We start from the raw sequence: 21,770 nt of genomic DNA, 5'->3' as shown, positions 1-21,770 counted from the left end.
GAGAACGGAACGCCTTGTATCCGGAAGCGTCTCTTGCTTCCGGAACCTTCTGCGCGGGGGAAAAAAATAATAATTTGGAGCACCGACCAGCCGTTTCTGGCTTTCCTGCTGCAGTTCTGCGTGCGCTCTACGCGATCGCGCCAGCGACGGGGGCGGGGAGAGCCGGGGAGGGGCCCCGCGTTGGCGAGGCCGGGCCGGGCCGCCGGGCTGCTGGAGCGAGCGAGCGCTGTGTACCAAAATGGGCCCAGATTAATTAATCATTTATATCTGCACTACTTTAAAAGTATTTTTTTCTCTCACAATATTTCAACATAAACCAAATGTCAGCGAAACGAACAGGGTCATTGTGTTAGAATAGAATCATTCTCTAAACAAGACCTTTTGTACTCTCTCACCTCTCAAAATCGTTTAGATTTAGCTTCCTGCTTGGTTAGAATTTGTTTTCAATGCGGTTTCATCATTTTTTATATTTAAAATGAATCGGTGGATACAAACTTGATGCACGGTACTTGGTAACAACCAAATCAAGGTATGAATTTCCAGATTGCAGGTGCACCTGTCGACGACCTTAACCCCTATGGCCTGCGGCGACAACCACCGCCAACAACGAGTTTGGCATCCCCACCATTGTACAGTACAGGGTACTACTACCGGCGCTTTTGACCGGCACAAGATGCTACACTGACGCCTCGACGACTCCAGATGGTACAGACCTTCCTCAGCAGATCAGGTCTCCAGAGTTGCTGGTCAACACTCAGCAGCAGCCCACTTCTTCCATCTACAACAAAGCAATCATGCACAGCACCTCTTCAGTGCTAATGGCTTAGCAGCTTCGGTGGTCTTTGCAATGGACATTCCAAGTCCAATCTTCCTAACAGACAGCCAACAATTGGTGACCTTCTTCAATGGCTCCAATCACTCATCGCCTCCATTCTGAGACATCAAACATTATACTCAGAAGTTCATCAACTTCAATGCAGCAAACAACTAAAGGTCTTCAAAATAGCAAGAAATCTCAACTCCACGGCGCACCTACTAGCTACTCGTTCTACGTCTCTGTATCCTCATGCTATGTCCATTACCTGCTCAAACCAGGCTCATGTATTTATTAGATGCCCCTTAAGGGAAGCTCTGACATCTGTATCTTCAGAGTATCTTTCCCTCACAGCAGCTTCTTGCTGTTTTTTTTTTCTTTTTTCCAAACGAGGCCATACCCCATTTCCATTACCGATGAGCGGAAATACATTGAGAGTTTTTAGAAGGTATCAGACAGAGTAAAGAATAACTAGATGAGTGATCCCACGCAGGAGACCTTGAGATAGAGCAGCTAGAGTTTCAGCCACATAACAGTACCATAAACAACCAGACAGAAGCTAGAACAACAGATAAGCGCCAGATATAAGCCAGAACACAGCTGAACATCAGATTGCCAGGTCTTGCGCCTCATCTTCATCATCCTCAACGTCCTGGAGCAGCATTGGTTTGGTTGCATCACCAGAAGGCTTGGCCAGCAGTTGAACAGCTATCTTTAGCATGGTATTGACCCCATTGATATCTCCTTGTCTCCATCAGCTTGAAGGCCTGCCCAGAATTTCATAAGAGCACATATGTGTAGGGCTGGATATCGAGCCAGCTCGGCTCGGCTCGTTAATATTATGAGCTAGAGAGGCAGCTCGGCTCGGCTCGTTACCAAGCTCGTGCTGGCTCGTTTAGCTCGCGAGCTACTAAAAAAAATATGACACACATGTTTATAATGTTTATGCTACATTAATTCCAGAAAGTGACGTCCACCATTATACAACCATACGTGATTAATACATATCAGGTTCATCAAAAGTATCAACCATGCAATATAGCTGGTCCATCTATGATCATGTAGTTCCAGCATACTAACTAGTTGCTTGCCACCACAAACTTAAGAAAGTCCACACAAATTCAATGTCAATATCATCATCTTCTCCCTGGAAAATAATCCATAAAATCAACATTTTAGTACCACAACAATTATAAAATTAAAATTCATATAAAATAGCTGAAAATAAGGATTACATAACAATAGAATAGGTGTACACTTCTAGGTCAGCATCATCGTCTTCTGGATTCATGGTCGTGGGCTGATAGGCCTCAGGTCGTGAGCAGCTCGCGAGCTGGCTCGTTAAAATAGCGAGCTAGACTTCCAGCTCAACTCGTGAAAAAGTTAAAACGAGCCGAGTCAAGCCGACCACGAGTCGAGCGAGTTGGCGAGCCGTGAGTATTTTGTCCAGCCCTACATATGTGACAAATGATCTCAATGGGGATTACCAAGAAGTTTCCCATCAAAGCACACTTTGTTATGAGTTTTCCAAATAAACCAGTAAATGGCAGCAATGCCCACGGCATAAAAGTTTCTACCATGAGGAATCCATTTTTCACACCATTTCCAACTTAGCTGGGTATTAGAAGGTATATCACTGGCACCCAAGCAAGATGCAATAGTTGCCCAAACAATCTTGGCAATGCAGCAGGGAAACAGTAAATGGTTTTCTTTTGTAAGGATAGCATTGTTTTCCACTAACCACGGAAAGAATTTAAGCTTGGCTGGAACTTTACTTTTCCAAATGTATTTAAAGGCAGGCCCACGCTCATTACTGGTAAGAGCATTATAAGTAGATTTAACCAAGAATTTGCCGTTGTTACCCAATCGCCAACCCACTTTATCTTGACCATGACTCAGAGGGAAAGAAAGGGAATCATGAACAATTTTTTCCCAATCTGATTTCAGGTCATCAACTAACCATCAAGCAAAGGTGATTTGGATTTCATCAGAGATCACTTGGTCAACATAAACATTTTTCTCTTCTTGCTGTTAATAAAGTTTTCCAGTTACAAAAAAAAAAAAAAAAAAAAAAAAAAAAAAAAAAAAAACTGAATGATTCAGTGCTTGCTTTTGGTATTCCTCGGACAAGCACAGTAAAGGCTAGGATTGCTTGTTACTCGAGAAATGTGATATAAAACCTCAGCCTGGCAATGTGCTTGTACTCCTAAAGAAACATCATCTAATAATATAAGTTCCTTATCATAAGGTAACATAACACTACTTAATAAATTTTAATGGCTATACTACTCGATCTTACCAAGTACTATAGAGGAATGCGAGCCACAGCAGAGATGACGTACAGTGCAATGCAATGGACCCATAGCCTGTCGTTACAACTAGCATGTTAGAAAAAAATCCAAGGGAATGTATAATTTTCTAAAAACGTTTGCATTGACAATTCAGCAGTCAACATAATCAGGTAGGACGTGAAAGCAATGTTTTCTGATCGTCCGATTAATCGTGATTAATCACATTAATCGTCCTTATCGGTACTTAGCACTCGATTAGGCCCTCCGATTCGATCAGAGCGATCAGAAACCTGATCGTCCGATTAATCGTCGATTACTCGCGATTAATCGTCCGATTAGGTCTCTTTGCCGATCAGCACTGATGATGAAGATGATGACCATGAATCACAAGTTCAGCCAGATGCATCTAATGCTGAAGTAGGAATGGAGGTGGATGGAGACGCGGGTGGAGATGGACGAGGCGGCTTCAATTTGGATGATGATTTGCTTATTTAGATTTAGATGGCTGCTGAATGCTGATTGAATGGCAGCTAGTGTTATCTTAAAAACTCTGAATGTTGTTTGCAGTGTTTAATTATTTAGTTTGTAAATCAGCAAACATATGGAGGCTAGGACAAGAATATGGAGTTAGATCTCATAGGTAAGTAACCAACTAACTAGAAATATGCTCGATGTCTACTATATAAATATATAGTATATGGTATATTATATATATACCATACATATATGATATATACTTATATAGTCATGCTATATGCTGGACGATTAGACCGATCAGAGGTCGATTAATCGTCCTGATCGTCGATTAATCGTCCTGATCGTCCTAATCGGTACCAGACCGATTAGGAACGATAAGCCGATCAGAAAACATTGCGTGAAAGTCGCATTTTCTGAGGTTTAGCTATGTCCTTCACCTCCTACCAAGGCTAAAAGTTTCCTTCCCTTTCAGTTTGAACATAAATGTTTTAAAATGCAGTTATAAGGGAAATAACCCACAGATTCACCAATAAAGATGCAAAGAGTGCCTGCAACATAGAAGTGAAACTGCATCAAATATACTTGAATAATAGCTAAGTTTATCAAATCTACCATGTCACAGGAATTTTTTAATTCTTTCAACTTCCGGTTCATCTAATACGATATTGAATCATGACAAGAATACAAGGTATAGCCCTGGATGACACATTAACCAAACATAAAACATACCATGTGACATTAGTTATGATTTTTAATGCGTTTGTTAGATTTGCTTATTATTATAGTTTTTCTCTGTCTTGTTTGTTTTATTTAATTTCTCAAAGTAACATCAATTCTTGATTTTTCTCTATATAACTTTATTCACAAGTAGTGTCAAAAAGCAATGCAGTTTGAAAGCCACAATTAAGGTGCTTGTCATTATCAAAGTAACATCCTAGATGCATATGTAGGACACATTGTACTAACCTTGTCCAGAATCAAGATCTGGAAAAGGCAATTCCCCTCTTTCCTTTGCACTTCTCCCTTCTTCTTTTTTGAGAGAGAGGATTTCTCTCTTCTTCTTAATGATGAAATGACACGCAGTTCTCATACATAGTTCGAGGAAAATCAATCTGAACTTAGAAGGCTATAACAAAGAAAATAGAGAAGAGTAGGATATAAAAGGATGAACATAGAACAATAGGATATGAACCACAATGAACATAATTCTATTCTTTGCTTTGAAAAAAACATAATTCACTATGTAACAAGTTCAACTCTCAGCTTACCCCTCCGGCCTCTGCCCCCACGTCGCCCCCCACGCTCCTTCCCTTCTCCCGCCATGCCGCCATTGGAGCAGGCCGCCGGCAAGGCCAACGCGGCTCGCCGGGATGGCGGAGGTGGGGCCATCTTCTCGCGCGACGGCGGCGTAGTGGCGTGGGTGGCCGCGGTTCGGCGAGGTGCGGCCGAGCTAGGGCAGCGTGGGGCTCGGCTGGTGAAAGCTCTAGTTTGGTTTTGGATAATTGATGAAACCCTAAGTGCTAACCTAGTTTATCAAGATGATTATGAGATAGGTAGCACTACTCCAAGTGATGAAGCAATGGCAAAGATCATGACAATGGTGATGGCATGGTGATCGTCAAATGCTTAAACTTGAAAAAGAAGAAAGAGAAAAACAAAAGGCTCAAGGCAAAGGTATAAAATGTAGGAGTCATTTTTGTTTTAGTGATCAAGACACTTAGTGAGTATGATCAAATTTTGGATAGATAGCCGTACTATTAAGAGGAGTGAAACTCGTATCAAAATGCGCTTATCAAAGTGTCACTAGATGCTCTAACTCATTGCATATGCATTTAAGATCTAGTGGAGTGCTAACACCCTTAAAAATGTTTGTAAAAATATGCTAACACATGTGCACAAGGTGATACACTTGGTGGTTGGCACATTGGAGCAAGGGTAAAGAAGTTAGAAGTGAAAACGAGTTGGTCGCGAAGACGCTGGCGTCGGTCAACTGACCGGACGCTGGGTCTGAAAGCACCGGACGCTGGCAGCGTGCGTCCGGTCGAACTGGTCGGTCGGCACAGTACTAGGGTATTGCACCGGACGCTGGTCTGGGTCCGGTCAAGGTGGACCGGACGCGTCCGGTCAAAGAAATACGCCTCGGGGAGCTTACTGGAAACGACCGGACGCTGGGGCTTCAGCGTCCGGTCAGTTTTGCTGGTGCGTCCGGTCAGCTTCGTAGCCGTTGACATCTGACGAACAGCGTTTGAAGCTGGTGACGCGTGGCGTCCATCGGGCGACCGGACGCTGAGGAGCTGCGTCCGGTCAGTTGGACCGGTGCGTCCGGTCGGCCCGTGTTATGCCCAGTGAAGGGCATAACGGCTCTATTCCGTGGGGGCTTCTATTTAAGCCCCATGGCCGGCTATGGCTCACCACTCTTGCACATTTTCATTGACATAGCAACCTTGTGAGCTTAGCCAAAGCCCTCCCACTCATCTCCATCATTGATCCATCATCATTGTGAGATTGGGAGAGAATCCAAGTGCATTGCTTGAGTGATTGTATCTAGAGGCACTTGGAATTCGTGTTACGCTGCGGATTTCGCTTGTTACTCTTGGTGGTTGCCACCACCTAGACGGTTGGAGCAGCGGTGAAGGATCGGCACGAGTTGGTGATTGTTCGTGGCCGCCTTCGGTGATTGTGAGGGGAGTTGTACCTTCCCCGGCGGAGTGCCGAAAGGTAACTCTAGTAAATTGCTCGTGTCATTGAGTTACCTCACTTGTGGGTCGGTTCTTGCGGTGTCCTAACGTGTGGACGAGGTTTGTGAAACACCTCTTAGCCGCCGAACCACCAAGTGTTGGTCGACACAACGGGGACGTAGCGTGTTGGCAAGCACGTGAACCTCGGGAGAAAATCGATTGTCTCTTGTCATTTGCATTCTCCCGGTGATTGGCTTGATCTTCATCTTGTGATTGGTTCATCCCCTACACGGCGGTATAATCACCCTACTTACTTGATTACATTCTTGCAAACTAGTTGATACAAGCTCTTTAGAGTAATTAGAATTGAGAGCTTGCTTTATTGTTTACATTCATCTAGTTGAGCTCTTGAGAGTAGCAAGTTTGTGTGCCTAAGTAATCATCGCAACTAGAATTGTTGGATAGGTGGCTTGCAACCCTTATAGAGCTAGAGTAAGTTTGCATTACGCTATTTGTCATACTAATCAAATTGCTCTAGTTGATTTGTAGATTTTTAAATAGGCTATTCACCCTCCCCCCTCTAGCCATACTAGGACCTTTCAGCTGGGCCGCCCCCTGCGGCTGTGGTGGCGCCAGCCAGGGCCCGAGCGGGCGTTTGAGGTGGCGGAGCTCTTCTCCCTCACCTCCTTCCTCACCGGTGGCGTTGTGCCGGCCTAGGCTGCCCGGGCGGCCGGATCCGAAGCCCCGGTGGCTGGATCCAACTCGCCCTGGCCGGGAGGCGTGGCGGCTGGAGCTTGTGCAGGCGCGGAGGGTGGCGGCAGGGCTCTCTCCTTCTCCTCCGCGTGCCCTCCTCCCTCACGACAAAGACTGCTGCGCACGGCCGGCCGGGGCTGCTGCGGCCGGCCTGACGGCCCGGGCAGCTGAGGACGGAGGCGGTGCGTCAGCATGGGGCGCCGGGTTCGTGGCTGGATCTGGCGCCCCGGGGCTAGGGGCGGCGCCCGAAATGGCGGGGCATGCACCTCGTGGCTGCTGGCGGCGAAGGTCGGCAGCGACGACGGCGGGTGCTGGTGCCGGCGACAGCCTCGACGTGCAGCGGTGTTCGCGGGCGGTGGAGTCAGGTCCGGCTCTACGGGTTGCCCGGACAGAGGAGGTGGCGGTTGACGCAGCTGTGCGGCTGCTGCGAGCAGCCGACGCGTCGATACCCCTCTGTAGGGGCTTCTGTGGGGGCGGCGGGACAACGGCGAGGGAGGTGCTAGCGGGTATGGGGTCCGGCTTCTTGGCCCGACGTTCATGCCAGAGGGTTCCTCGGGCGAAAGCCTTGACGACGGCGATTTCGGTGGGCGCTGCTTTCGCTGTTGGTGGCGTCGTGTCTTCGCATTGTCATCCAAGGGTGAAAACCCGGTCCGTCGTGGACGTGCGATGGTGGCGCGATTGACGTCGCTCTCTTCTTGAAGGCGTTGCATTTGGATTGTCGATGTTGCTTTGATGTCTCCTTCGGCGTTTGCGCTTCTCGGTGCCTGGTGGATCTGGGGCTCTGCGGAGGGTTTGCATCCGCTGGGGGCGAGGTGTGGGTTCGTGACCGAAAGTCGGAGCTGCTCTTGTTTGAGCTTGGCAACGACCGGTTGCGGTCTGGTGCTTTGGACCCGTCGGTAGGTGGCTTGTGGGTGGCCTGCTATCGGGAGTCGGAGCTGCTGGTAGCTTCGCTTCTATGCTCGGCAACGATGACCTATGACAGTGTGTCGTGTTAGTGCTCAACCGCGTCGCGTGGGTTGGTTAGCCAATTAGGTGCTCTGTGGGCATCTCGTTTGACTAACATTCTTGTACATAAATTCATTCGTCTTAATTGAGAGGCAGAGCTCCTGTCTTTGTTTAAAAAAAAACATAATTCTATTCTAAGATTTGTGCATGGCCAAAAATTAATATTCCCAACTTGGTATATTGATTGTGCAGATCAAATTTGCCATTTACAGACCACATCACTAACTGTTCTATTCCTGCATTCACCATTTTTATAAGTAATAAACCTTTAAAAGAATTCAATATGGCTCAGCTAGAAAATACGAGGCCAGCTGGATTAAGCTTTTTATAAATCTTGGGTTCTCATACTGTCCAACGCTATCAATTCATTGCAGTGACTACACTACATCTACTATCATTCCAACTGCAGGCCAGACAGAATCGAGAAGAAAAAAAAGTTGCGATCAGAATTAATCCTGTACTGCAACCTGACAAAGATGAGTAGGACAGATGTACCCTACAAGGCTTCGGAAGCACTTTTAAAAAAAAATACGAGAGATATAATAGGTTATAAGCTGAAGAATAACAGCGCTGTCATTGACGATCAAGTTTTATGGTAGAGAGACCTACCAGGAGGATTTCTCCTTACCTGCCTGGTCATTCTTGGTCTTTATCCTTGATGCGACATCAGAAGAATGTAGGGGAAAGCTCACAGCTCATCTTGCACATCTACTTTGAGCACTTTTTCCTCCACAATCTTCTTCCTCTTTTCTGGAATTTCTCATCACGATTGCTAACCTTGTAAGGGTTTACCTTATCTCCTTCAACTGAGATTTTGCTGTCTTTCTTCCATTTAGGAAAGTGTGGTTCTTGAGCTTTCCACAATTCCTGATGTGGTTCAAGGGAGTCGCATGGCCTTCCAAGTTCCAACACCTACCATCTGTCTTTAAACTCTTAGCTATGTGGCTCAACATTTATCCACCTATCTGAGTTTCTTACCAACACTTCAACTTCAGGTTTGTGGTCTTGCCATTTCAAATTTTCAGCTCTGTCCTGGTGAACGCGTTAATTGGCAAGCTAAGGCAGAATCGGTAGAAGCTGCTCAGGTAGCCACACCATCAGAAGCAGACACTGGTGACTGGTGAGGCAAGACTTAACATCAATGGTCTAGACCTGCGTATCTGTGCATATTACAGCAGAACTGAACACCAAAGCATAAACATTCAGTAGAGAGAACACAACGATATCATAATCAATCAATTATTTTTTTATAATGGTTTGGTGATGACGAAATGACTAACCTAAGGATGACCTCCTTAATATAGAGATGAACATTCAAGAGGTAAGGTATTGCCTCTTCCTGCACTCAGCCTTGATATGAAATGTACAAAACACCAGTCAGTCATATGATAACAGGAATTACAGGATTAACTACACTATCAGACTATCAAAATGCAATCCAGGCAAAAACATCAACAATGATAAGAAACACATCATATAAGGAATCTTGCTTTGCTCTGCATTCAATTCAAACTTTATGTGGACAGGCGTTAATTTTCTAGTGTACAAACCCATCTTTATGCCTAATTTTGTGTATACCCATCGAGAATACCACATAGTAAAATCCTCTTTGATCAATTGGGATAACATGAAAAAGGATTTAGATACACATAGAAACTAAAGGGAAACTAAAACATGGGTGAAGAAATTAGGCAACCTGTGTTTGAGGGGATAGTGTGAAGAAGACCTGCTGGTGCTCGGATAATTTATCACCAAAAATCACCACATGCACAGCTTCCATTCCTGAAATGATGGAATCGATTCCCATCCCTAACGTCAATTTCTCTCTTGGTGACATAGGATACAAATTTGATGAAAGTGTGACAGTCACCACATATTCTAAGGTTCTTCATTATCTGTATGGGCATGCCCTTGGGTGTAGCAAGAAGCCCATAAGCGACAGCAAGCTTCTCACTGTGGTACAGAAGCGAGCTTTCCTTCTGCTCTTCATCTATGTCATGGAGAACAAAGTCCGTGTCAGGTACATAACCTGTGGCCTTTAGAAAAGTGTATAACTCCCGAAGGGTAGCATATATATCTTGAATTTGCTCATGTTCCTCATCTCCAGTGACAAATGAGTGCATTTTGTTCTTTATCTGCATCCAGCTACAACCAGGATCCTTGTTCACACCTTGTTCTTTCATAAGTTTTCGTACCTTCGCAACTTTATCCCACATCCCTTGAGAGGAGTATATATTTGACAACATGACATAATTCCCAGCATTTGATGGATCGATAGAGAAAAGTTTCTCAGCTGCTCTGGTACCAATTTCTACATTCTTGTGAATCTTGCATGCCCCAAGAAGCGCACTCCAGATCACTGAATCTGGCTCAATAGGCATATCATAAATAAACTGTTCAGCTCCTTGCACATCACCAGCTCGCCCAAGTAGGTCGACCATGCAAGCATAGTGCTCCAGCAGAGGAGTTAGTCCATAATCAATGCTCATAGACTTGAAAAACTGGCGCCCTTCCTTAACCAAACCAGAATGACTACATGCATGTAAAAGCCCCACAAAAGTGACCTCGTTAGGCAACACTCCAGCAGATACCATTAGTTGATACATCCTGATGGCTTCTCTTCCAAGACCATGTTGAGCATAGCCTGTAATGACGGTATTCCATGTAAAAATGTCCCGCTCCTCCATTGAATCAAAAACCTTACGGGAATCTGCAGAACCGCACTTGAAATACATCGAGACAAGAGCATTAGCCACTACAAGTCCTGAATCCATTCCAAGTTTAATAGCGACTGTGTGAATTTGCTGTCCAAGTTTGGGAGCACCAAGACTTCCACCGAGGCCAAGAACTATAGTTAATATAGGTGGATTGGGTAACTCACGCTCATGCAGCATACTTCTGAAAATCTCTACAGCCTCATTCCCCTGATCAGCTTGTGCATATGCAGATATTATCGTAGTCCAAGAGACAACATCTCGACTCGGCATATTGTCAAATATATCTCTTGCTTCATCAAGCAGATTATTTTGTACAAGTGCAGTCATAAAAGAGTTATAAGACACTGTATCTTTAACTGTCATCCGATCAAAGATTTGTCTCACAAAACCTATGTTTCTGCACTTAGCGTACAGAGTAATCAGTGCATTACATACATAGCTATTAAACTGACAGCCGGCCTTTACTGCAAGTGAATGAACTTGTTTTCCTGTCTCAAGAGCTTCGATGTTTGAACAAGCAAAGAAACTACTAGTCAAGCTAGACAGGCTAGGTAACATTCCCTTCCTATGGAGAGCTTGGAGCAAAACCAAAGCTTGTTCACTCCTCCCATTATGTGCATACCCTGCAATCATCCCAGCCCAAGATATTGTGTTTCTAAAAGGCATCCTGTTAAAAAGCTCTTCTGCTTCATCAATCATTTCATTCTGCATGTACCCAGTAATCATGGCATTCCAGGATACAACATTAGGCTCAGGAATCTCGTCAAATAAAATCTTTGCATCATTAATCCTTCCATATCGAGCAAGGCCTGTGAGCATTGCAGTCCGACTAGGAACAGACTGTAGAGGATCTCTTTGGTAAACAGCAAAAGCATCATCTATTCGTCCAGCCTGAGATAGTGCAGCGATCATGTTTGACCATGTGTACTCATTCCTAACTGCCATACCTTCAAAGAATTTTACTGCAGTGTCAAGCATATTCACATCCTTAGTGTAAACATTAAGTAAGGCAGTGCTGACGATAACATCCCTCTCAAAACCAGTCTTATGCACAAGAACGTGGATACTCTGTAGAATGCCAGGTTTACCAAGATGACGTACAGCTGAAAGCACAGAAACGAGGTTTGGTTGCTCTGGTGGCATTCCTTCACATAACATTGTGCGGAACATGTCCCAGGCCTTGCCATGCTGCTCAATCAGAACATACCCAGAAATCATCACTGTCCAAGAAACCAAGTTTCGTTCTGGCATTCGTTCAAACAGATTCCTTGCATCCACCATGAGTTGGCTATGGCAGTACCCAGTAAGCATTGTGTTCCATGACGAGACATTCCTGCTCGGCATTGCATCGAACATCTTGCGCGCCAGGGCGATGTCCCCGTTCTGGACATAGCAGGTAACCATGGCATTCCACGCCACGGTGTTCCGCACGCCCATTTCATCGAACACACTCCGAGCGTCACGCACGCGCCCGGCGCGCGCGTAGCCCGATAGCAGGATGGTGCCCGTGCGCAGGTTCCCGCCGGAGATCGCGTCAGCGAGCGACCTCGCGGCGTCGGGCATCCGGTTGTTGCAGTAGGCGAAGATCATGGAGTTCCAGGCGATGATGTCGCGGAAGGGCATCGCGTCGAATACCTCCCTGGACTCGCGCAAGCGGCCGAGGCGGCCGAGCTCCAGAATGCGGGCGCTTTGCGCGGACGTGCCGGGCGACCGGGGCACGTGCCGGGCAGGGATCGGGGCTGTGGCTCTGGCGGCGGCAGACGAGAGGAAACGGTGGAGGCGCCGGCAGTGCTCCATTGGAGGCTTGCTCCATTTGATCAGAAACACCATAGGAGTGGCGCGTCTCGGGGGATGAGCAGTGGCTCGGCGGATACGCCGCCTAGGGTCAACTGAAAACTCACTCAGAACTCGTGAGGCCCAGTTCAACCGTCCCCTGCCACGCCATGATTGATTTTTCATACTTGATTTGACTGGTGTGTTTGCTGAGCAAGTTCATCCCGGCTGTGTCTCACGACTCGAGCAAGGTGGTGCTCGTGTTGATGCTGGGTTGCTGGTGCAGTGGCAGCTCGCGATCAGCCAGCCTGCGGCATGCATGGGCATTCTCCTACAACTACAAGGCTCTTGCTGCCCTGCATCTTGTTTTGTTGTGGAAAGTTCTCGAAACAATGTTTAGACGTTGATTGTTGGGCCCGTCCTTTTTTTTTTATCCGGAACAGTATTTTCCTCTTACAAATTCCTCCAAATTTATCTAGATTCCTCCAGATTCCTCCAAAATTCCTCCAAACGAACGGGGCCGTAATGTTTTGGGATTTTGTTTTTCATTTTTCTAGATATTTTTTATTTTCCTAGAGCGAAACCTAATTTTGAAAGCTTTTAGAGATATTTTCATGAGCTCTAAATATTTTTTTATGTTTTTCATGTCTCAATATATCTCAGATTTTTCTCGAAACTTTGAAAACCTTAAAAACATTTTTTGTGGTTTAAAAACCTTATCAATAATTTACTTGATGTTTAACTATAAAAAAGTGATGAAACTACCTCAAAAATTACTTCTACCCCGATAAGGTGGTAATTTAAACAGTTTTGAAAGTTGAGAAGGTAAGATATCTGGTTTTGAGTTCAAAGAGAAAAATAAGACCACAACTATAGTTTAGGAGGTAAAAATGATTTTCCGTTGTGGGGTCAGGACGAGCACGCCCATTGGCTTGCTAGCAGTTGTCGCTGCTGGGCTGCACGTCCGTTGTGTTCTACAGTATGTTTTGGTGAACGTAATTTCAAACTTTTGATCTCTCACTGTCAATAAGTTGTACAAACAGCTTGTCACGTACTCCCTTCGTATCCAAATAACTGTCGTTCTCACTTTCCGAGAAAAAACTTTGACTAATTTTATATAAAAAATATTAATATTTATGATACATAATTAATATCATTAGATAGATCGTTGAATCTATTTGCATAATAAATTTATTTGAAGATACAAATGTTGCATGCATTTTATATATATCTAATCAAACTTACAGCACGGAAAAAAAACGATAGTTATGACGGAGGAAGTGCGGAACTATACAACAACAATTCCTTTTTTTTCTGAATATACACATAGGCATATTCATAGCTACTTTCTTTAGGATGCGGCCACCTTCCTTAAAAAACAATGCAAATGGTACATCAAAGTTATCATTATTGTAATTCCCTTTGCTATTTGCATCAATTTCAAGGGATGCAACCTTAACGTACACTGTTGAACAAGTGGTGGTGGTTACATTTAGGAAAAAAAACATTATGCTTCCAAATGCCAAAATAAATGGGATGAATCTTGAAAAGATGTATGCAACTACTGTTATAAGCTAGAGGCATAACTCCGTAACGGAGCTCAATTATGGTTGTGCTTCACCAACATTACTAGATACTTTTCTCAAAAAAAAACAACTAGATACTACATAAAAAATCGGTTCATTTATGTTCATGTCTCCAATTTCAAAGGGGTCTGCTCCAGACTGCGGTCTGTTCTTCAAAGCTACCAATAACTGCAGATTGCTCTTTGTTGCCTAAAGAATTGACAATTCGACTGTAATAATCTTCAGTACTAAAATCACTTAATACTTCCACTGAACTTGCACTCTGCATGTCAATAACAATCTGACCGTCCATGTCTGTTGTGTTGTTGGCAACAACACTTATTGGCTTCAGCAGCAAAGATGGTTTTATATTCAATCCTTCCACCAGGTAAACAGCACCAAGAATTTCTCCCAGAAATATATCCTGTTATTATGATAACACAAATCCCCAAAAAAATCAGTATTGAATGAACTTATTTCATGATGTTCGGCTGGTGCTTTGCACAGTAAATTTCGGATGGTTTTGGATGATTCAATAGTGTTCTGTGAGAGAGAATAAGCTGAAACAAGCCACCACCTGACCAGCCGAACGCGTTCTTTCTCTTCTATCTCAAAGTAAGGTGGATGATGTTCGCCAGACTTGCTTCTCAGTGCTCGATCAAAGAAAGAGAAATCGAACAAGAGCTGTGCTCGATCAAGGAAAGAGAAATCGAACAAGAGCTGTGCTTGATCAAGGAAAGAGCTGTGCTCGACCAAGAACATGAACATATTTTTTTCTTAAGTATACTTTTAGGCTCTGTTCCAAAAGGCACAAGCACAACATAACTATTGGGGCAAGGGACCAAAATCCCAGCAGAGCTTATTATTGCCTACTTTTTACTGTAGGAAACCCTTGTGGGCACCCGGTGACAACTATAAGTCTTGTCCTTATCTACTTAGGATAATTATCTAGAGTAATTGGTGGCTGTGTCAGCCCTTATCTTTATCCCTAGCATCTACTTTAGCATCTCTAGAATATGTTGTAGTTTTCTTAAGGCTCAAGCAAGCTATCATGTATGTATCCCTAACCTGCCATAGTTGTGGCATGGCTAATGAAATATGAAATTCAGCCCCAAACCTGTGTTTTGGTTCTAACAAATGGTATCTAGAGCCTAAGTTCATCTGGGTTCTACCCTTACCCCATCCCAATCCGTCGCCATGTCTCTCCACCACTCATCCTCTTCCTCCAACCGTTCCACCACCTCCAACATACGTGCTGCAGCAGCTGCAGCAGCTAGGCGCGAGGAGGCGGCGGCCGAGCGTGCAGCAGCAGCGGAGCGGGCGGCTCGCATTGCCCAGGCGGAGCTTGCTGCGGCGCGTGCGGCTGAAGCCGCCCACCAGGCAGCAGCGGAGGCGCGGGAGGCTGCAGCAGCAGCGGCTGCGCTCCGTGCAGAGGCGGACGCGGGCGAGTAGGAGGACTACGGCGCCCGGGCGGGCGCGTTGGATGCAGGAGCGGCGGCTGCTGCGGCTCTGCGCCGCGGAGCGGACGCCGAGCGGGCCTGGGCCGACGCGGGTGGCCTGGGCGGACGCGGTGGACGTGAGGCTGGCGACCGCGACGGCTTCGACAACCGACGCGGGCCGTTTCGACGGACGCCGCCGCGACTTCGACTGGGACAAGCAGGCGGCACGCGACGCCAACGCCTGGCTGGAGCGGGAGGAGCGGCGCGAGGCGCGGGACCTGGGCGGACGAGACGCTGGCACGCGGAGCCCTCACAGGCAGCGCGCCTCCCCTTCCCCGGACTGGCGCCGTGGTCGCCATGGCCGGCCCGGCTCCCCTCTCGTCGTGCAGATCGTCGTCACGGCGGATGGCCCATACTCACCAAGACCAACTACGCCGAGTGGTCCATGGTGATGAAGGTGAAGATGCAGGCGCGGCGCATGTGGGATGCGGTACGGTACGGCGACGCCGACTTCGACGAGGATCGGCGGGCACTGGAGGCGCTTCTTGCTACTGTTCCGACGGAGATGCACTCCTCCCTCGCGAACAAGCGGACCGCCAAGGACGCCTGGGATGCCATCGCCGCGGCACGCATCGGCAGCGACCGCGCCCGCAGGTCCACGCTTCAGAAGCTGCGTCAGGAGTGGGAGAACCTGGCTTTCAAGCCAGGTGAGGACGTCGATGACTTCGCTCTCTGCCTCAACACCCTGATGCAGCAGTTGGCGCGGTACGGCGACAACGACATCGACGAGGAGAGAGCTGTCGAGAAGTTCCTCCGCGTCGTCCCCAAGTACTCGCAGGTCGCCATCGCGATCGAGATGTTGCTGGACTTCTCCGAGCTGTCGATCGAGGAGGTGATGGGTCACCTCAAGGCCATCGACAACCGCGAACAGCTATCTCCCTCAGAGCTGGTCACCATCGGTGGCAAGCTTCTCTTCACCGAGGAGCAGTGGCTCGCCCGCCAGCGGGAGCGGAAAAAGGGGGAGGCCTCGGGTTCTTCAGCTTCGGGTTCGTTGAGCAGCCGCAAGCATCGGCCGCGCAAGCGGGATAAGGCGCGTGGTGGCGCTCCTGGCGGCGCCGACAGCGAGCGCAAGGCTACCCGCAACGACACCTGCAACAACTACGGGAGGTCCGGCCACTGGGCCAAGGACTGCCGACAGGCGAAGCGCTGCGGTTAGCCACACGTCACGTAAGCGCGGGAGGGTGATGAGCCGGCTCTGTTCTTCGTACACGGGAGCATCGAGCCGCACTCCTCTCCCGCACCGGCCGCCGCTGCGCTCCTCCACCTCGACGAGCCGCGGGCTCACGTCTTCCTCGGCAACGGGTCCGGCGTCGACAAGATCAACGGGTGGTACCTCGACACCGGCGCCACCCACCACATGACCGGGCGGCGGGAGTTCTTCTCCGAGCTCGACTCCGGCGTTCGAGGCTCCGTCAAGTTCGGGGACGCCTCTGCCGTGGAGATCAAGGGCGTCGGCTCCGTCATCTTCACCGCCAAGACCGGCGAGCACCGACTGCTCACTGGTGTCTACTACATCCCCGCGCTGAGGAACTCCATCATCAGCCTGGGACAGCTGGATGAGAACGGCTCGCGCGTGGAGATCGAGCACGGGGTCTTGCGTATCTAGGATCGCCATCGTTGCCTTCTCGTCAAGGTGAACAGAGGCCCCAACCGCCTTTACGTCCTCCACGTGCAGGTGGAGCAACCCGTGTGTCTTGCAGCCCGCCACGACGACGACTCCTGGCGGTGGCACGAACACTTTGGGCACCTCAACTTCAAGGCCCTAAAGCAGCTCGGCAACAAGGAGATGGTGCAGGGCATGCCGCGAGTCGAGCATGTGGAGCAGTTTTGCGACACCTGCGTCCTCACCAAGCAGCGGCGGCTCCCCTTCCCCCGCCAGGCGAGCTTCCGCGCCAAGGAGAAGCTGGAGCTCGTGCACGGTGACCTCTACGGCCCCGTGACACCGACCACACCTGGAGGCCGACGCTTCTTCCTGCTCCTCGTCAACGACGTGTCCCGCTACATGTGGGCGGTCCTGCTCGACACCAAGGCGGCGGCTGCGAACGCCATCAAGCTGCTGCAGAGAAGGAGTGCGTCCGCAAGCTTCGGGTGCTATGCACCGACAACGGCGGCGAGTTCACGGCGGCTGAGTTCACGGCGTACTGCGCCGATGAGGGGATCTAGCGCCACTTCTCCGCGTCGTACACCCCGCAGCAGAACGGCGTCGTTGAGCGCCGCAACCAGACGGTGGTGGCCACCGCCCGCGCCCTCCTCAAGCAGAGAGGGATGCCGGCCATCTACTGCGGGGAGGCAGTGATGACTGCTGTCCATCTCCTCAACCGCTCGTCCACCAAGGCCCTTGACGGCAAACGTCATACGAGGCCTGGCACAGGTGTAAGCCGGTGGTGAGCCACCTCCGCGTCTTCGGCTATCTCGCCTTCGCCAAGGAGCTCAACCACGTCGGCAAGCTCGACGACCGGAGCATGCCAAGGGTCTTCATCGGCTACGCGGGGGGCGTCAAGGCCTACCGCATCCTCGACCCTACAACATAGCGTGTCCGCATCTCCCGGGACGTCGTGTTCGATGAAGGGCGAGGCTGGGCCTGGGACAAGGCGGTGGACGACGGCTCGACTTCGACTCTCAGAGACATCGTCGTCGACTACGTCCACTTCGAGGGAGCCGGGGGAGCTAGCAGCTCATCTTCACCGAGCTCGTCTACCTCAGTACCCGGCTCGCCATCAGCTCCGGCGAGTACTCCACCGCCTACACCACCAGCAAGTCCACCACTTGTACCACCGGCTACGCCCCGCTCTCCTACACCGGCTCCCCAATCTCCTGCATCGGCGCCCACACCTCCGAGATCGGCACCAACAGCCTTGGTCCGTGACGAGCAGCGCATGGTGGAGTTCACCACTCCGCTGTCCGACGACGAGGATCGCGTCGATGCCTACCACGACGACGAGCCTCTGCGCTACCGCACCTTGGACAACATCTTCGGTGATCAGCCCGTTCCTGGACTGGCGGTGTACGACTTCGAGGCGGAGCTGCACCTGGCGCACGAGGACGGCGAGCCCCGCTCCTTCGCTGAGGCGGAGGGAGACGCGGCATGGCGCGCCGCGATGCAGCAGGAGATGGACGCGGTCGAGCGGAACCGGACGTGGGAGCTGGCGGATCTTCCTGCCGGCCACCGCGCCATCAAACTTAAGTGGGTCTACAAGCTCAAGAAGGATGAGGTCGGGGCGGTGATCAAGCACAAGGCGCGTCTGGTGGCGCGCGGGTTCGTCCAGCAGGAGGGAGTCGACTTCGACGACGCCTTCGCGCCCGTTGCGCGGATGGAGTCCGTCCGTCACCTCGCACTAGCGGCCCAGGAGGGTTGGCGTGTGCACCACATGGACGTCAAGTCCGCCTTCCTCAACGGTGACCTGAAGGAGGTCTACGTCCACCAGCCGCCGGGATTCGTCATCCTTGGCAAGGAGGACAAGGTTCTTCGCCTACGCAAGGCCCTCTACGGCTTGCGGCAGGTACCCCGAGCTTGGAACGCCAAGCTGGACTCCACTCTCAAGCAAATGGGGTTCCAGCAAAGTCCTCACGAGGCTGCAGTCTACAGGCGGGGCAAGGGAGGCAATGCCCTGTTGGTAGGCGTCTACGTCGACGATTTGGTGATCACCGGCACCAAGGAGGCCGAGGTGGAGTCATTCAAGGAGGAGATGAAGGCAACCTTCCAGATAAGCGACTTGGGCCTTCTCTCCTTCTACCTGGGGATCGAGGTCCACCAGGACAGCTCCGGCATCTCCCTTCGCCAGACCGTCTACGCCAAGCGCATTGTCGAGTTGGGCGGGCTCATGGGCTGCAACCCAGCACACTCCCATGGAGGAGAGGCTGAAGCTGAGCCGCGACAGCACGGCGAAGGAGGTCGACACCACGCGGTATCGGCGCATTGTGGGCAGCCTTCGCTACCTCGTCCACACACGGCCGGACCTGACGTTCGCCGTTGGCTACGTCAGTCGGTTCATGCAGCGACCGACGACGGAGCACGAGCAGGCCGTCAAGAGGATCCTCCGCTACGTCGCGGGCACTTCCGACTATGGCTTGCACTACCCGAGGTGTCCCAGTGCGGAGCACTTCATCGGGTACAGCGACAGCGACCTCGCCGGCGACATCGACACAAGCAAGAGCACCAACGGGACGCTATTCTTCCTCGGCAAGTGTCTAATCAGCTGGCAGTCGGTCAAGCAGCAAGTGATGGCTTTGTCCAGTTGCGAGGCGGAGTACATCACTGCCACAACCGCTTCGACTCAAGCTCTCTGGTTGGCTCGGCTGCTAGGCGATCTCCTGGGCAGAGACACAGAAGTAGTGGAGCTCAGGGTGGACAGCAAGTCTGCCTTGGCCTTGGCGAAGAACCCCGTCTTCCATGAGCGCAGCAAGCATATCCGAATCAAGTACCACTTCATTAGGAGCTGCTTGGATGAGGGGAGCATCAAGGCTGGCTACATCAACACCCAGGATCAGCTCGCCGACCTTCTCACCAAGTCCCTTGGGCGGGTTAAGTTCCAAGAGCTTCGCGCCAGGATTGGAATGGTTCAAATTCCCCAGAAGGCGCCACACAAAACTTAGGGGGAGAATGATAGCTATAAGTCTTGTCCTTATCTAATTAGGATAATTATCTAGAGTAGTTGGTGGCTATGTCAGCCCTTATCTTTATCCCTAGCATCTACTTTAGCATCTCTAGAATATGTTGTAGTTTTCTTAAGGCTCAAGCAAGCTATCCTATATGTATCCCCAACCTGCCATAGTTGTGGCATGGTTAATGAAATCTGAAATTCAGCCCCAAACCTGTGTTTTGGTTCTAACACCCAGAACACTCTAGTTCTAGGTGGAACTATGTTATTTCGAGCCTGCTTTTTGTTCACTGTAACCTAGATGCTATTAAACCTTGTTCAAAGTCAATAGCTGTTGAATGTTTGAAAGAAAAATCTGAGGAAAATAAAAAAAAATTAGGTTGATTCGGATGAATCTAGACAAAAAAGGAAAGAAGCTTGGTTTGTCTTTTGACAGAGACTGAGTATCCCCTTCTTTCATTTGAATAATTGGCAGTCATCCGGATTCTCTAGGACTCCCAGTAGGCAAGTTCAGTTTGAAACATGATGCAACATGGATTTGTGAACCATTATGGAGTTATATATATATATACTATGATGTGAAAAAAATGCTCAGCATTCGCTTGTTTGGCAAGATTAGTTGTAGCAGAGGAATATAAGGAATTAAAGACATTTACCATATGGTGGTAAAGCCCATGCTTCTGCTGAAGATCATGTAGTGAGAGCAGCAATCGGTGCACAAAACTTGATTCTGGAGTATGATCAGTATGCTTTAGAGCTTGAAGGATACATTCAAAGGAGGCTGCTTTTCTTTGAGAGCTAAGAGGAATAAGTGTGATATCCAGAGATGACTCCAGGACTGTTTTCGCAGCTAGTGGATCAAGAAACATATTAAACTCTGAATATCTATTTGATGGAACAGTAAACAAATTTCCCTTCGAATCATTTTCATCTCTGATATGGCCTCCAACAGCGTAGACCTTCTGCATAGTGCATACCTTACATTTGCATTAAATACTTGAGTGAAAAAAATTGAAATTAGCACCAAAAGGTATCAAACAGCTGACCTCTATTACAGAACTAGAATTCCTGTCAGAAAGCATGATATTGGCTAAATTTGTAAGAGGTCCATTGGTAAGAATAGTGATCTTCTCACTTGGATCAAGCTGCTCTTTGATAGGACTGCCAAACTTCAAAAGCCAATGGCTGCCGAAGTTCTGGATGGTCAGTGTTTCTAGGAGCACCATATTTTACTGAATTTTCAGCAGTATACCTAAGAATGGAAAGCAGAAAATCGTAAGTATCTAGGCCATGGGCGCTAACTTATATGCTGGTTAATATGGTGCCTACAAAAAGATAACCTTCTAGGGCTTCTTGGCAATGATCGAGCTAGTCCATAGAGAGTGTCTGAGTCAATAAGTCCTCCACTGCCTTGGGGAATAATACTGACATATTCGCAACCAAGACTTGGAGTTCCTATTGCAGTGGTATTACCACGTCCAACAGGAATGTCATCATGGCCCATCATATGTAAAATGTCATAAATGATATCAATGCTTGCAACATTGGCCCACCCATTGCCACTGACCAAAATCCCCTGTAACCATTATAGTTTAATTGC

At 48.6% G+C, this 21,770-nt stretch overlaps 2 protein-coding genes and 1 pseudogene across 7 annotated transcripts; all 3 read right to left on the bottom strand.

Moving 5' to 3' along the window:
- Window positions 1-1,241: 1,241 nt before the first annotated feature.
- On the bottom strand, window positions 1,242-12,842 carry LOC136511803 (pentatricopeptide repeat-containing protein At1g09410, mitochondrial-like). Of its 6 annotated transcripts, none has more exons than XM_066505827.1 (6): window positions 9,715-12,842; window positions 9,299-9,368; window positions 8,647-9,198; window positions 3,114-3,180; window positions 2,050-2,266; window positions 1,242-1,961 (listed from the first exon to the last, which is right to left on the bottom strand). In XM_066505827.1, exon 1 carries the CDS (start codon window positions 12,692-12,694, stop codon window positions 9,767-9,769), a length of 2,928 nt encoding a protein of 975 aa, XP_066361924.1. In that variant the 5' UTR covers window positions 12,695-12,842; the 3' UTR covers window positions 1,242-1,961; window positions 2,050-2,266; window positions 3,114-3,180; window positions 8,647-9,198; window positions 9,299-9,368; window positions 9,715-9,766. The 6 variants fall into 6 exon arrangements, with proteins under 6 accessions (XP_066361924.1, XP_066361925.1, XP_066361923.1 ...); XM_066505828.1 differs by lacking the exon at window positions 3,114-3,180 and having other exon boundaries at window positions 1,242-1,581; window positions 1,845-1,961; XM_066505826.1 differs by lacking the exon at window positions 3,114-3,180.
- Window positions 6,974-7,552, bottom strand: LOC136510929 (velvet complex subunit B-like). The gene has a single exon (XM_066505211.1). It carries the CDS (start codon window positions 7,550-7,552, stop codon window positions 6,974-6,976), a length of 579 nt encoding a protein of 192 aa, XP_066361308.1.
- A 1,073-nt stretch (window positions 12,843-13,915) lies between the features above and the next one.
- LOC136513334 (nucleoside hydrolase 3-like) overlaps window positions 13,916-21,770 on the bottom strand; it is a 32,551-nt pseudogene continuing 24,696 nt past the window's right edge.

The sequence above is a fragment of the Miscanthus floridulus genome, chromosome 16 (genome assembly GCF_019320115.1).
Source record: "Miscanthus floridulus cultivar M001 chromosome 16, ASM1932011v1, whole genome shotgun sequence".
Classification (NCBI taxonomy): Eukaryota; Viridiplantae; Streptophyta; class Magnoliopsida; order Poales; family Poaceae; genus Miscanthus; species Miscanthus floridulus.
This window is presented reverse-complemented; position numbering and strand designations above follow the sequence as displayed.

Excerpts from the sequence above, each read along its gene's own strand:
- LOC136510929 (XM_066505211.1), bottom strand. The coding sequence starts at position 7,552 with ATGAACGTCGGGCCAAGAAGCCGGACCCCATACCCGCTAGCACCTCCC.
- LOC136511803 (XM_066505827.1), bottom strand. The coding sequence starts at position 12,694 with ATGAAAAATCAATCATGGCGTGGCAGGGGACGGTTGAACTGGGCCTCA.